The 13,811-nt window shown below is 45.0% G+C and overlaps 1 protein-coding gene across 1 annotated transcript in view; it reads left to right on the top strand.

Annotated features, from left to right (window-relative positions):
* SKB1 (SHK1 binding protein 1) overlaps positions 1 to 13,811 on the top strand; it is an 85,251-nt gene that overhangs the window by 70,208 nt on the left and 1,232 nt on the right. The window contains exons 18-21 of the mRNA XM_087682800.1: positions 12,549 to 12,597; positions 12,714 to 12,800; positions 12,902 to 13,007; positions 13,093 to 13,180. Of these exons, the coding sequence (XP_087538926.1) occupies positions 12,549 to 12,597; positions 12,714 to 12,800; positions 12,902 to 13,007; positions 13,093 to 13,180 (330 nt within the window). The remainder of the gene's footprint in view (positions 1 to 12,548; positions 12,598 to 12,713; positions 12,801 to 12,901; positions 13,008 to 13,092; positions 13,181 to 13,811) is intronic.

The following is a 13,811-nucleotide window of genomic DNA, read 5'->3' as shown; positions in this document are numbered from 1 at the left end:
ATCGGATAGTTTGAACTAACTGATCATAATCGCCAAACGTCTCAAGTAAATCATTTTCAATTGCCATGGTAGCACTTGCATTGTGTGTGGGCACAAATGTGATTGAAACACGAAGCATGAATGCCCTAACGAGGAGCTAACTTGCTGTTGTTCAAGTACCTGTGTGAGAGAAATACACGAAGAGTGAAGATGAGAAACACCGAAGCTTATATATTGAATCGGTGGATGACAATTATATTGATATCGATGAGCTTGTCAGAGTGCAGTGATGCTGAAACATAGGACAAAGACTGAGAGAGAGTGAACACAGAGAGAAGAGAGAGAGAGGAGACAGTGGGCTCCTTCTGCCTCCCGTAATCAGTCTACGAGGAAAGTATATACAGACGGGCCCAAGGGCCCGCATACTAAGTTGGCATTTGATTCTAAAGGCAATGTGATTACACCCTGGGATCGTCATTATCCCCGCGCCACCCCTAAGACAGTGGATATCCCATCTACTTCTAAAGCTAGCCGGCCGAATTCTTTTGCAGTCTTAGCTGATTTTCTGGATGATGGTGTCCTTGACATTCTAGCTGACAAGGTGAAATCGAGGCAAGCGGTGTCTCCTTCCTGATTTTTCTTTTTTCAGGATATATGAAGATGGCAACGTGGAATGTGCGAGGCATTTGTTCTCGCCATAAGCAACATGCCATGTGGACTGTCTTGCATGAGAATCAGTGGGATGCCTTGTGTGCGGTGGAGCACAAGAGTCACGGTGATGCAGGAAAAGTGGTGGATTGCCATGGTTTTCGCTTATTTTATGCAGGGACACATGCTGGGCATTATTCTGGAGTGCTTATGCTTGTCCATGAGAAATATCAGCCTACTCTTATTAAAAATGATGTGCAGGTCCGCTTTGTGCTAATTGAAATTTTATTTGACGGAGAGATCTTATGGCTGCTGGGTCTCTATGCTCCGAATGACCCTTTATCTCGCCGGGATCTTTGGAAGACCTTGCAGAGCTCCATGTCACTTGGCAGAAGGGGTTTCTTGATGGGAGATTTCAATATGTGTGTTGACGCTTCCCAGTCCACTTCAGGGCATTCGGTGATGGATGCTCCGGAAAGGCAGGCGTGGAATGCCTTTGCTCTTGCGGCTCTTAAGCAAGATCCATGGTCGTGGTTACATCCGTCCTCTCCAGGGTTTACTTTTCATTCAGTGCAGTATGCATCTACATGGTCGCGGTTGGACCGAATGTACATCATGCACGATGATGACTTTCTTCTTGAGATGCTGGAAATGAAAGTATTGCAGCAATATGCATTGTCTGATCATTTCCCTCTCCAACTTGAGATACTGGCACAACCTATTGCACCCTTTATGTAGTTGTTGGATAGACTCCCTTTACGCTTCAACTCTTCTTATTTGAAGCATTCAATCTTTCAGGGCTATATGCAGCAATTGATTGAGAGATTTTTATTGGACTTTGCATTTGAAGGCACAGTTTCTTTTCAATGATTGGTCTCTAATGTGCAACGGGTCGCTCGCCAATATGGGATACATCATGGCTCTCTTTGTCGGAGGCGTCGCGATGCAGCGGAAGGCTTACTGGCTTTGGTTCGTTTGCTTCTGGTGGATACCCCAGATGATGATTTTCTATTATCACTGGCACAGCGTTTGGCCAATCTCATCCAAGAATTTCAGTTGAAATCCTATCAGCAGGCCAAATTACACAATTTGACTGGCAATTTGCAAGATAATGCTTGCCAGACTCATAAGTTCTTTCGCGCCTTGCATGCTTCTCCTGCTCGAGAAAATATGACCAGACTTCAGGATTCAGAAGGTTGCATGGTTACTGATCCGCACACCATTGTTGATATGTGCAGGAATTATTTTCGGAATCTTCTTGGTTCTTCTTCGTCGCCTTCTGACCAGGTTACGTATGCACTTTCAGTTTTCTATGATTTGGTCCGCCATCAGGTTCCACTTGATATGCGAGCTACCTTGGAGGCAGATATTTGTGAGGAGGAGGTTTTGGATGTTTTGTTACATTTGCCCAAGGATAAAAGCCCTGGCTGGGATGGCCTCACCAATGAATTCTTTGAGTGCTCGGCTACCCAACTGGTGAAGCCATTGGTGGCAATGTTTCAACAGGTTTGGGAAACAGGGGTCATGAAGGCCTCATGGAAAGAAGGCCTTATCAAATTGCTTCCAAAGGTTCCTTCGCCGTCAATGTTGCAACAGTGGAGACCAATTTCAATGATGGGCTCGATGTATAAAATCTTTTCCAAAATCTTGGCTAGAGTGCCTTGCATAGTCAATGGCCATTTGCACATTTAAGATATTATCCAGAATGTTGCGTCCCTTAATGAAACCATATTGAAGCGGTCATGCCTCTCTTTGTCGGAGGCATCGCCATGCAGCGGAAGGCTTACTGGCTTTGGTTCGTTTGCTTCTGGTGGATACCCCAGATGATGATTTTCTATTATCATTGGCACAACGTTTGGCCAATCTCATCCAAGAATTTTAGTTGAAATCCTATCAGCAGGCCAAATTACACGATTTGATTGGCAATTTGCAAGATAATGCTTGCCAGACTCATAAGTTCTTTCGCGCCTTGCATGCTTCTCCTGCTCGAGAAAATATGACTAGACTTCAGGATTCAGAAGGTTGCATGGTTACTGATCCTCACACCATTGTTGATATGTGCAGGAATTATTTTCGGGATCTTCTTGGTTCTTCTTCGTCGCCTTCTGACCAGGTTACGTATGCACTTTCAGTTTTCTATGATTTGGTCCGCCATCAGGTTCCACTTGATATGCGAGCTACCTTGGAGGCAGATATTTGTGAGGAGGAGGTTTTGGATGTTTTGTTACATCTGCCCAAGGATAAAAGCCCTGGCTGGGATGGCCTCACCAATGAATTCTTTGAGTGCTCGGCTACCCAATTGGTGAAGCCATTGGTGGCCATGTTTCAACAGGTTTGGGAAACAAGGGTCATGCCTTCCTCATGGAAAGAAGGCCTTATCAAATTGCTTCCAAAGGTTCCTTCGCCGTCAATGTTGCAACAGTGGAGACCAATTTAATTGATGGGCTCGATGTATAAAATCTTTTCCAAAATCTTGGCGAATAGGCTCCACAAGCACCTTCCAGCTATTGTACATCCGCTTCAATATGGTTTCATTAAGGGACGCAACATTTTGGATAATATCTTAAATGTGCAAATGGCCATTGACTATGCAAGGCACTCTAGCCAGGAAGTGGTATTGATTCAGTTGGATCTGGAAAAGGCCTTTGACTATTTAGATTGGTCTTTCATTGCTGAACTTATGTCCGCTATGGGTTTTGGTGCGCGGATGTCCCAGTTGATCTACACTATCAGTGCTGAGGCTTCTTCGCGTGTTATGCTCAATGGTGGGGTTACAGAGCCATTTATCCTTGCACGCTCGGTGAGACAGGGTTGCCCTTTGAGTCCTCTCTTCTTTGCCTTGGCGACTCACCCGGTTCTTTCAATGTTATCTTCAATGGCAGCTTCTGATCAACTAGCCGGATTGTCTTTTCCTTTGGGGCAGCACTTCATTAGCCAATCTTTGGCTGATGATAGCTTTATGATTTTGCGTGCTGACAAGGAAAACATTCGCAAGGCATTGGATGTCTGGACACTCTTTGGTCATGCTTCGGGTCTTCGCATCAATACCTTCAAATCAGCCATTCTCAGCTGCACGGAGTCGGATTTAGAGTCATTGGGTTGGCAAGGTTAGGTTGTGTCTCGTGGCTCCATTGTCAGGCATCTTGGGTACCTGTTGGGTGTTGATGTTCAGCTAAAGAAGCTACTGGAATGGATTTCACAGAAACTGGCAGCTAAGTTTATGTATTGGAAGTCGCAAGCGTGGCCCTTTCATGTCTGTCTCAAAGTGGCGCAAATAATTATGCTGCCAATGCTCACATATTTCTGGCCATTGCTGCCCTGGACTCCTACTACTTTGAAGGCTCTCACTCGCCCTATTCGTTTCATGCTATGGAAAAAGGATTCATTGCACGCTGGTATTTCGTGGATTTCGTGGTCCCATACATGTATTCCCAAACGCTTGGGTGGAGGGGCTATTTTGGATGCTGAATCTCATATGCTGGCCCTTCGCTGGTCACTTTTTCGCGCTATGTGTGTGGATCATCACCCGTGGACCATTATAGCCCGTTATTTTCTGGAGGACAGCGGGCTTCGACATGGCAATACGCAAATTCGGGGCTCCTGGTGGCATGTCCTTAATGCCGACTCTGGGTTTTCCAGCACCGCCTCCTCTCTATTATTGCATTTGGTCGGCTCGTGGAAAGCGGTGCTCCAAAAGGCGAGCTGGCATCCAGCGGAGGACCGCTTGGATGCTAACTCCTTTCAATTGGAATTGTTGGCAGTCTCAAGATTACTTTTGTGGGAAGACAAACATGAGCTTCGATCAAAATTTAACCGCATGGCCCGTCTGGGGGGGTCTTCAGTTGCGGACGCCACCCTTGCTAGTCGTAATGTCTTCGCATCGTTTCGTACGGCCAGGAGACTTTTCAGGATCCCGTGGGGCTACCATGACTTATGGGAGCAGCTTCGGCTGGTACTTTAGGCCCGGCAACCTTTTCCTGCCCTTGCGATGGATCGCCCTTGGCAGGACTGGGACCTTGCAGGCCGGTTGAGTCTGGAAAAGGCCTCTGCTAATAAGGTGTATCATCTTCTGATGAAAGATCATCAATGGCTGGCTGTTAAAGCTAATTCTGTATGGGGTCTGCGGAAATCTCAGTCATGGTGGAAGGCAACGGTGATGGAGGGCTGGTTGAATAAGACACCTTTCAAATCCAAGGTCTTTCTTTGGCGGGTGATGATTGGTGGTCTTCCTCTTGGCTCGGCCCTTTCCAAGCGTAGAATCTCGAATGGCAATTGTTTTTTCTGTACCACTACTGTGGAATCGGCCTAGCATCGCTTTATTTCTTGCCCGCTGGCCAAGAGGATCTGGTCGCTCTTGTCACAGGTTTGGCGTATAGTGGTGGGGTCCGCGCTCACCCCTTCCCCATGCCGCCATAGTTGCATATGAAGATCTTGTTTCACTTCTTCCGATTCTGGGGATGCTGGCACAATTGGACCACTCGGAATGCCTTTCTTTTTGATTCCGCCTCTAATGTACCGAAACCCATTGCCCGACTTTAAGGTCTCTTGCATTGGCAGTTAGATCTCATTCAGTACTCGGACTTGCTCCCTCGGGAGGACTTGCTTACCTGGCATATGGCAATTTCCGCTGGGTCTTTGCCATCACTTGTGTAACTTTTGTGTAGCTTAGTACTGAGATCTTACACGTTGGCTTAGAGTCCTTGTGTAGCTTGTAATCATGAAAACTTGTACTCTTTTTTCGTAATTAATACAATTACCTTTTATGAAAAAAAAAGGAGAGACAGTGAAACACATAAAATCTGCAGTGTAGTATGCTGTATAGGAGTGCAGAAATATACACGGGAGTATAGAAATATCTATGTGTGTCTCCTCTTTGAGGACCTAGATCTCTGTCAGCCCGCATGCTGTCAATCACAGCAGGTTGTCTCTCTCAGATCTCAAGATCAAGATATGTCCAAGTGCTGGACCAATTTGCTATAAATAGAAAATATCACGAAAAAATAGGCAAAAACAGGTCGATTGCATTTAATGCAGCCGATTGCACAGAAAACTGGCCGATTGTAGTTGTTCCATGTGGCACCTGTCCGACCTGTTGACGTGGCATCCTCTGCTGCTGATGTGGCACTCTGGCCGTACTGCTCTGCACACTGCTGTCCAGGAAATGAATCTCTAACATCCTGTCTCAAAGCCTCGAGAGGTCAAAAGACTTCTTGGCATGTTGCCGAAGAAGAGCCTGGGGAAGTGCCTTTGTGAACAAATCTGCAAGGTTATACTCCGTCTTGCAGTACTCCACATCAATGGTCGTATCTAGAAGCTTCTTCCGAATGAAGTGATATTGGATCTCAATATGCTTCGTCCGGGCATGGAATACAAGATTTCGTATCAAGGCAATGCAACTCTCATTGTCGCACCGCAGAAGAGTAGGACGAGGTTGGGGGCAGCCAAGCTTCTCTAATAATCTTCAAAGCCACACAACCTCGCATGTGATGGAAGACGTGGCCCGATACTCTACCTCAATAGAAGAAAGGGCTACCGTGGGCTGCTTCTTGCTACTCCAAGAGATAACACCTGTACTCAAGGTAAAACAGTAACTTGTAGTAGACCGCCGTTGGTCCACATCGCCAGTCCAATCCGAGTTGCTCCAACTTGCAAGAACAAGATCGGAAGCATCTGTACCTGCTAGATAAGAAATCCCTAAGTCAGAGGTCCCCCTCAAATATCGAAAAATCCTCAGGGCAGCCTGCCAATGCACTTGTTTTATACTCATGAACCCCGCCAAAAGATCCGCAGCAAAACAAAGATCAACATGAGTGTTGAGAAGCCAAATCAAGAATCCAATCTACTGACGGTAGTGAAAAGCATCTGTCAAGGGAGAATTTGAGTGTGAAGTGGCCTTTCAATTCGGATCCATAGGAGTAGAATTGGTTCGACAAGTCTCCATCTCAAAAGTCACCAAGAGCTCCTGAATGTATCTCTGCTGAGAGATAAAAATCTACCTGTGAGACTGATAAATCTTGTGATCCAAGAAGAAATGAAGAAGCCTCAAATCAGTCATCTCGAACGTCTGATGTAAAGCTGTCTTGGTCTCTTGGACCTTTTGTGCATGATCCTCGGTTAGAATCAAATCATCAACACACAATACAAACAACACACGACCAGTCTCGAGAGTGTGCACATAAAGCTGCAGATCGGCCTTGGAGCGCCGATGTCCCAACTTCGACTGAAGAAACGAGTTAATCTTCTTGTTCCATGCACGCGGAGCCTGGTTGAGGCTATACAAGGCCTTCTTCAACCTGTAAACTTTTCCATCCGAGGATCCAAAGGCAAGAGGCTACTCAACATAGATCCCCTCGTGCAAGTTACCATTGAGAAAGGCTGACTTCACATCCAACTGATAGACAGGCCATCTCCTATGGCCAGCCAAGGCAAGAACAACTCGAATAGTCGCCATACGAGCAGTGGGAGCAAAAGTATCATGGAAGTCAATGCTTGGGCGCCGAGCAAAATTTTTAGCAATAAGATGAGCCTTTTGCTTGTCCAAAGAACCATCGCTAAGGTACTTGGTCTTGAAGACCCACTTGATGCCAATCACCTTCTTGTGAGAGGGACGAGGCACAAGAGACCAAGTGCCATTTCTCTCAATAGCCTCCAGCTCGGCTTCCATAGCCTTCCACCAATGGTTAGATTGCAAAGCTTCCTTCACTGAAGTGGACTCTCGATCTTACATACATGGGTCATCAAACAATAGTTAGAGCAAAGAAGCTTCGTAGAATGTGCTTGATTTCTTTGTGACCTCCGTGGTTCATCCTGCGGTTTCCACTCCTTAGGGATACCCTCGATCCCTGAATCTCAGAGTGTGGCACGGGCCTAACGAGGAGGAGGCCGGACCTCTCCCTGTCGCTCTCCATCTACCGAAGACTCGAGAGCATCCACCGGCGGAAGCTCCACTGGGGTGGCCGGTGGAGGAGAAAACTCTGAATCAAAAGAAAAATCTCCATCAAAAGGCTCTAGCTTCAAAGGAAGTATCTCGGGAGCCGAACTCTCCCCTGGATCTCCAAGCATGGGGTGCTCCTCACTCCCCTTTGTGGCTGGCACTTCCACGAACCACACATCTCGGCTCGTGTAGACATCCTGCTTGACGGGATCAAACAGATGATAGCCTTGGGATTGGGAGTTGTAGCCAATAAAAACCTGCAATCGGGAAGCCGCCTTGAACTTGCCACGCTCGAAGGCACTCATAGTTCAGGTGGCCAAATCGAGCATGCCAGAGCTCGGACTGTGTCTGAGAAGTAATAAGAAGTAAGAGCAGAAGTAGACTTCAATTTGTAGATGCCATTCTCCTCATAACTTGTAGAGAGAACCTTCCTCGATCCACGATCAAGGACTCAAACAACATCATTGTCAAACTCCACCAAGAGGCCAAGAGAACAAATCTTATGGACCGAAAGCAAATGATGCCCTAAGCTTGGCACATGCAACACTTTGGAAGTGTCCATTTGGAATCACCTGCATCTCATTCCACGCAACAATAGACATATAAGAGTTGTCTCCAATGAGAATCAGCCCACGTGAAGCTCACAAATGGGCAACACCAAAGGGAGGAGTCATGTGCCGTAAGGCATCACTGTCCACGATCCATTCTCGAGCCTGGGGAGCTATCATTGTAGCATTAGAAGTCATCGGCGTAGGGTCCTCAATGACTACTAAATGTAGAAAAGCAGTTGATGAGGGTGCAACCACCGCTCCAGAATCCTTCGTGTCCTTATTGTTGTGTCAGGGCAATTCTTCTTTCAATGACCGATCTTACCATAAATATGGCAGGTCGATTTTTTCTCCTTGTCCTTCTTGGATTTGTTGTCCTCCTCCTCCTTCTTTTGGTTCTTCCCCTTCTTCTGAGAGGCTTGATCCTCCAAAGCCTTCGATTTGGAAGCATTTTGTCCCTTCAATTGTTCCTCTTGGCCCAAGACCACACGAACCAACTTTTTCCACCGAAGAGTCGATGCCCGCCCTTATGCGATAAGAGCGGAATAAAAGGTATCGAATCGTAGCAGCAACTGGGACAATAAAGTGATCGCCATGCCTTTAGAGGAAATAGGCTTCTCCGCATTTTGAACTTGCATCTGAAGTTGCCGAGGCTTGTTGATGTGTTCTTGAAGCGAAGAAGAATTATTCACGGACAAGGTGTGCATCTACACCTCCAAAGAAACCCTCTTTATCAGGGTCATTTGGTTATACATCTGGTCGAGCTCCAACCATATCTCTCGAGCCATCGACAAGTGCTCGATGTGAGCTATCACTGCTGTAGTACAAGACAAAAATAAAAGAACGAATATTGGCATTCAGTTTGTCCCAATGAGACTGGGCCTTGGTCAACTCCGCACGAGCAATGAAAGAGAGTTTGGACTCATCTCTTACCGAGGGCCTGTTAATCTCCTCCATCACAAGCTTCGCCAAATCATAAGTCTCCAGAACAGCCAATATCATCACCCGCAAGATGCGGTAATTGTCACCATCAAGCTTTTGATTCGATGGAAGAGCCAGTAGGACAGGCACATTTTTGTCTATGATCGCCTGGAACTCCAATTCAGTCTCTGTAGACACGATCACCTGCAATGCTTGCACAAACGGAAAAGCAACCCCCTCTTAACTTTGTAAACGTAGCCTGTTAGGGATGTTTCCTTTGCTTCCCGAACCTTCTTCAGCCGCCGGAGGCGATGAAAAGGTAAAATCTGCAATGTAAGGCCTAAAACACAGCCTTCCTCCCTTTCAAACAGCAATAACCTGCAGCAAATTCACCAGCTGGACTCCTTTCCCACACACCCACACTCGCTCAGCCTTGTTCCAATGCGTAGCCCTCCCGCTTGCCCTTGAATGCTGAAAACGCAGCCTTGTGTCGCGCTGAAATCTCCTCTTTAGGTAGGTTCTTCAATCAGTCAGTCTGATTTCACCGCTCTGATACCATGTTAGAGTGCAGCGACATAGAAGCGTAGGACAAAGACTGAGAGAGAGTGAACACAGAGAGAAGAGAGAGAGATAAGGAGATAGTGAAACACAAAAAATCTGTAGTGTAGTATGCTGTATAGGAGTGCAAAAATATACATGGGAGCAGAGAAAATATCTGCGTGTGTCTCCACTTTGAGGACCTCAATCTCCGTTAGCTTGTGTGCTGTCAGTCACGGCAGGCTGTCTCTGTTAGATCTCAAGATCAAGATATGTCTAAGTGCTGGACCAATCTGCTATAAATAGCAAAAAATATCACGAAAGGTTGCAGGGCATCGCAATGCTAGAGAACTTTTTGGGCTGTGATGCTGGTCGCAAGTGCTGATGGTGGTGCAAATTAAAATGGCAATGTTGGAGCTGGGCAAAACATCCTCAGGGCAGTGCTGCTGAGGACAAAGGCGGCACTTTGGACACTAGTTAGGTTGCGATAGGCATAGTAGGGGCATAGACAACCTAAGGTGGTAGGAAGGAGGAGATGATGGTGAGAGTCTTGGTTGAGGTGCATACAAGGATTTTGGCACAATTAATATGGTGATTGCAAAGAAAGAACAATTGTAAATAAGTGCAAAACCATACAAGAGAGAGTGATAACTAAATATCATCTCTTAGTTCCTCTCCTCTCTATCTCCCTCTTTCTCATCCATGTCGTAATCTTTAGTTGCTGTAGGCAAATGCTCTTCATTATCATCCTCCTTATTAATGAAGAAAGTTGAAATGGATATAAATGACTCTAAGCTTAATCATTTTAAATGATTAAACGTAAAATATTTAACAATTTAAGCTAAATTCATGAAACATTTAAGACACTAAATATTAAATGACTATTTAACATTATGAGTTTTAAGGAAAACACAACATTAAAACATTAAACATTTAACAATAAAACATTAATAATGCTTGAAGAAAATGACAAAAAAAGTGTAAAGAATATGAGAATAATAAGGCTTTAAAGCTACGTATAAAAGGCAATGAACATGACGATTAATAAGGCTACGCTTAACAAGCATAACAAACACGACGATTAATAACACGACGATTAATAACGCTATGTTTGAAATGAAAACAATATACTATGTTTTGCTTAAAACGTTTTGGTCTTTTTGAGAAACGAAGTGAACTGAAACATTTCCCCAAGGGGAAACGCCATGTGGCAGCTGTTTCCCCAAAGGGGAAACGCGTTTCGGGCCCTCCTCCACATGTTTTGGCCTTTCGGGTCCTGTAAAGGGGCATTTTCTGCTTCTATGATGCTGTTGCAGCTTGCAAGTAGTGTGATCACCAGGGTCCATGCCGAAGGCAGAGGGGCTGCAGTAGACGTTCCACTGCTACAACAGTTGACAAGGAGATGAAGGTGGCCAGGGTGGTGGCAAAAAATGGAATCAGGGGGCCTAGCGTGGTTGGACAGAGGTGGCTGAGGTGAAAGCTCAAGGGTGGGTTTGCAAGGCAGCGAGGTGTGGCATGTGGAAAACACCTTTCTCCAACAAGAATGTAAAAAGTGCCCGTGGGCATAGGTAGCATTCACACTAGAATGATTGGAGGAACATAGTAAGTGTAACATTGGTACAGGAGTTGGGGATGACAGAAACCGCTACGAGGGAGTGTTTTACCAGAGAAGGATCTTGCATGCAGCAGTAGCAGTCTACCAATGCTTGAAACCCTGGAAGCAGGCCTGCAAGAGTTAAACGCAGGTATGTAAAGACCTCGGGCAGGCAGCAACCGCAGCGCATCAGTTGGTGATGACAGCAGCAGGGCTAGGCCTGCAAAATGCAGCAGTAGACAACCTCCTGCAACAGCAAACAGTCCTGAAAATAGCAACATTGATGATGGCATCAGCTTGGAGAGCAGCAGGTCCTCTTTGTGATGGAGTAGATGTGAATCAGGCTGGAACGTCACTGTGCAGGGCTGGATTGCAAATGCAGCAGGAGAGATGGCAATGCTTGCAAGACAGGAGAGAGGGTGATGAAGGGGAAAGCAAAATCTGATGACAAGGATTAAAGTTGGGAATGTCCGTGACTGGCTTTACAAAACATTTTGAGTTTTTTGCTTATGACTTCTGAAGATGTCTTTTCCTCTTAAATAAATCTTTTGGGGCTGTTTTAAGTAGTGAATTCAGGCCAGAAAATTATGATGACATAGAGATTAATTTGGGCTGTGATTTTCCTTGCTCAACAACATTTTCTATAGAGTTTGGTATCAGCAACATATCACGCAGCATTTAGAGCAAGATTTACACTGAACTTGAGCCTACCCACGTATCCATCAGTTCCTCAATGTATTGTAAAGCCCAAAAAGCTAAGAGGGGCCCTTGCTCCACCCAATAGTCCTTGTGATGTGTGGACTCTCTTTCTTTCGTACTCATAAAGTGTAAGTATGTAAGATGCTACACCTTCTTTTGAGTCTGTAAGGATCCTTCCAAGGTATGTAACATGCTACACCTTCTTTTGAGTCTGAGCTGACAGGTTGGATACAGAAATGTGGACAGAACTCCTAATATCTGCACATTTCTCTATGACAAGGACATGGGATGTCCTTTTGAGAACTCCAGTCCGACCTTTAGCAATGGCTTGGATTGTTTTCTAAGAACTTGCAGAGTGGTCATATGAAATGACCTGAATACCTTTGTAGGAATTGCAGCATTATTTGAGACTTCATACCACAGACCTTTTAGGAACGGATTGTGCATTATAACCTAAATTTCTTGTGTTGAAAGAGTAGACATGATGCATAGGCAAAATCTATCAGTGGTGTACTTCCACAAGAACTGTGGTGTGAACATTGAGGCCTTTCATGTTATAGAGGACCTTGTTTGTGTGTACTGGTAGTTATTGAGGTAAAACATTGAAGGTTTTCTTCTTTTGCTTCATGGAACTCTAGCTTGTCAATGCATCATGAATTGATAAGATTTTGATGACTCTTTTTGACAGGTACACAAGTTTTGTTGCCCCCATCACTGCGTCCAAGCTATATAGAGATGTATGATATTGTGGATTCTGATTCGGTATTTTTAGTGCTTTGTATTTGCTTATTGTACAAGTTTATGGATATTCTTTTATCTCTTTTTTTTTGGTGGGGTGTGGGGGGGTTTGCAGGTCAAATCTTACAATGATCTCACACATTTTGAAACTGCATATGTTGTGAAGCTGCACAGTGTGGCAAGATTGGCTACTCCACAGCCTGTGTGTTTTCGTACTTTCAGCCATGTCATGGAAATGTGTCTCGCTAATGGTGTGTTATAGCTCCATGCTCTCCTGATATTTGACTTGATTGTCACCAACAGGTCTTTACTTTTAATCATCCAAACTTCTCTACACATAATGATAACAGACGCTATAAGAAGCTGGCTTTTGAGTTTGCACCAGACACTGGTTCTGTCCTAGTCCATGGTAAGTGAGCTTGTCAGAAATTCTGAGTTGTGTTTCATCAGTTGTTCTGATAATAATGAATCGTTTTGTGGGCATTTTCTAAAAGGCTTTGCTGGATACTTTGACTCGACATTATATAAGGATATTCACTTGGGCATTGAACCTTCAAGTGCAACACCAGACATGTTCAGCTGGTAAAGTCCTGATGCTAAAATGTCCATGCTTTTTGACATATTATTCCATCCAAAATTTCTTTCTTCCACCAAGTAGCTTCACTTCTCTGCTAGTTAAGTTGTATCTTTTGTGCATTACATCGTTGCATATAGAAGATGTTGTCTCGACTAGTAAACAGGCTTTTGGAGTAGGAAAACTTGGATCCCGTGTGGTTTTAAAGTGGCTGGTAGAGGTGGGAGGTATCTTGGTACTGTGCTGTTACCGTTGCTGCCACACTCGCACCTACCCACAGATGCCCACCTGCACATGCAGTTATCATGTACACTGTAGTGCACTCTGTGCACACCACATCCTCGCGTGCATTTACACAGGATAATTATCAGAACTGCTATGTTATGGGTTCTCTTTTTTGGTTTTGTCTTTTCACACCAAGTGAATGGACACTTGCAAGTCCTGTAGATGTCATTGATGGTGATTTGTGACAATACACTAGCTATCAATATTCTTAGAATAGTCAAACTAGCCATCGAGTATTCTTGAGCAGCTTCAATGTGGTGAATCTGTGATCAAATGATGCGAAACCAAGATGGGGGAACTTATATGGCCTCCATAAGACAACTTGCAGTATATGTGAATTGGTGCTTTTCTTTG

The sequence above is a fragment of the Lygodium microphyllum genome, chromosome 8 (genome assembly GCF_053477565.2).
Source record: "Lygodium microphyllum isolate KBCC chromosome 8, Lygodium_microphyllum_v1.1.10, whole genome shotgun sequence".
Taxonomy (NCBI): Eukaryota; Viridiplantae; Streptophyta; class Polypodiopsida; order Schizaeales; family Lygodiaceae; genus Lygodium; species Lygodium microphyllum.
The sequence above is the reverse complement of the archived record's forward strand: the minus strand, read 5'-3'. Positions and strand labels throughout refer to the sequence as shown.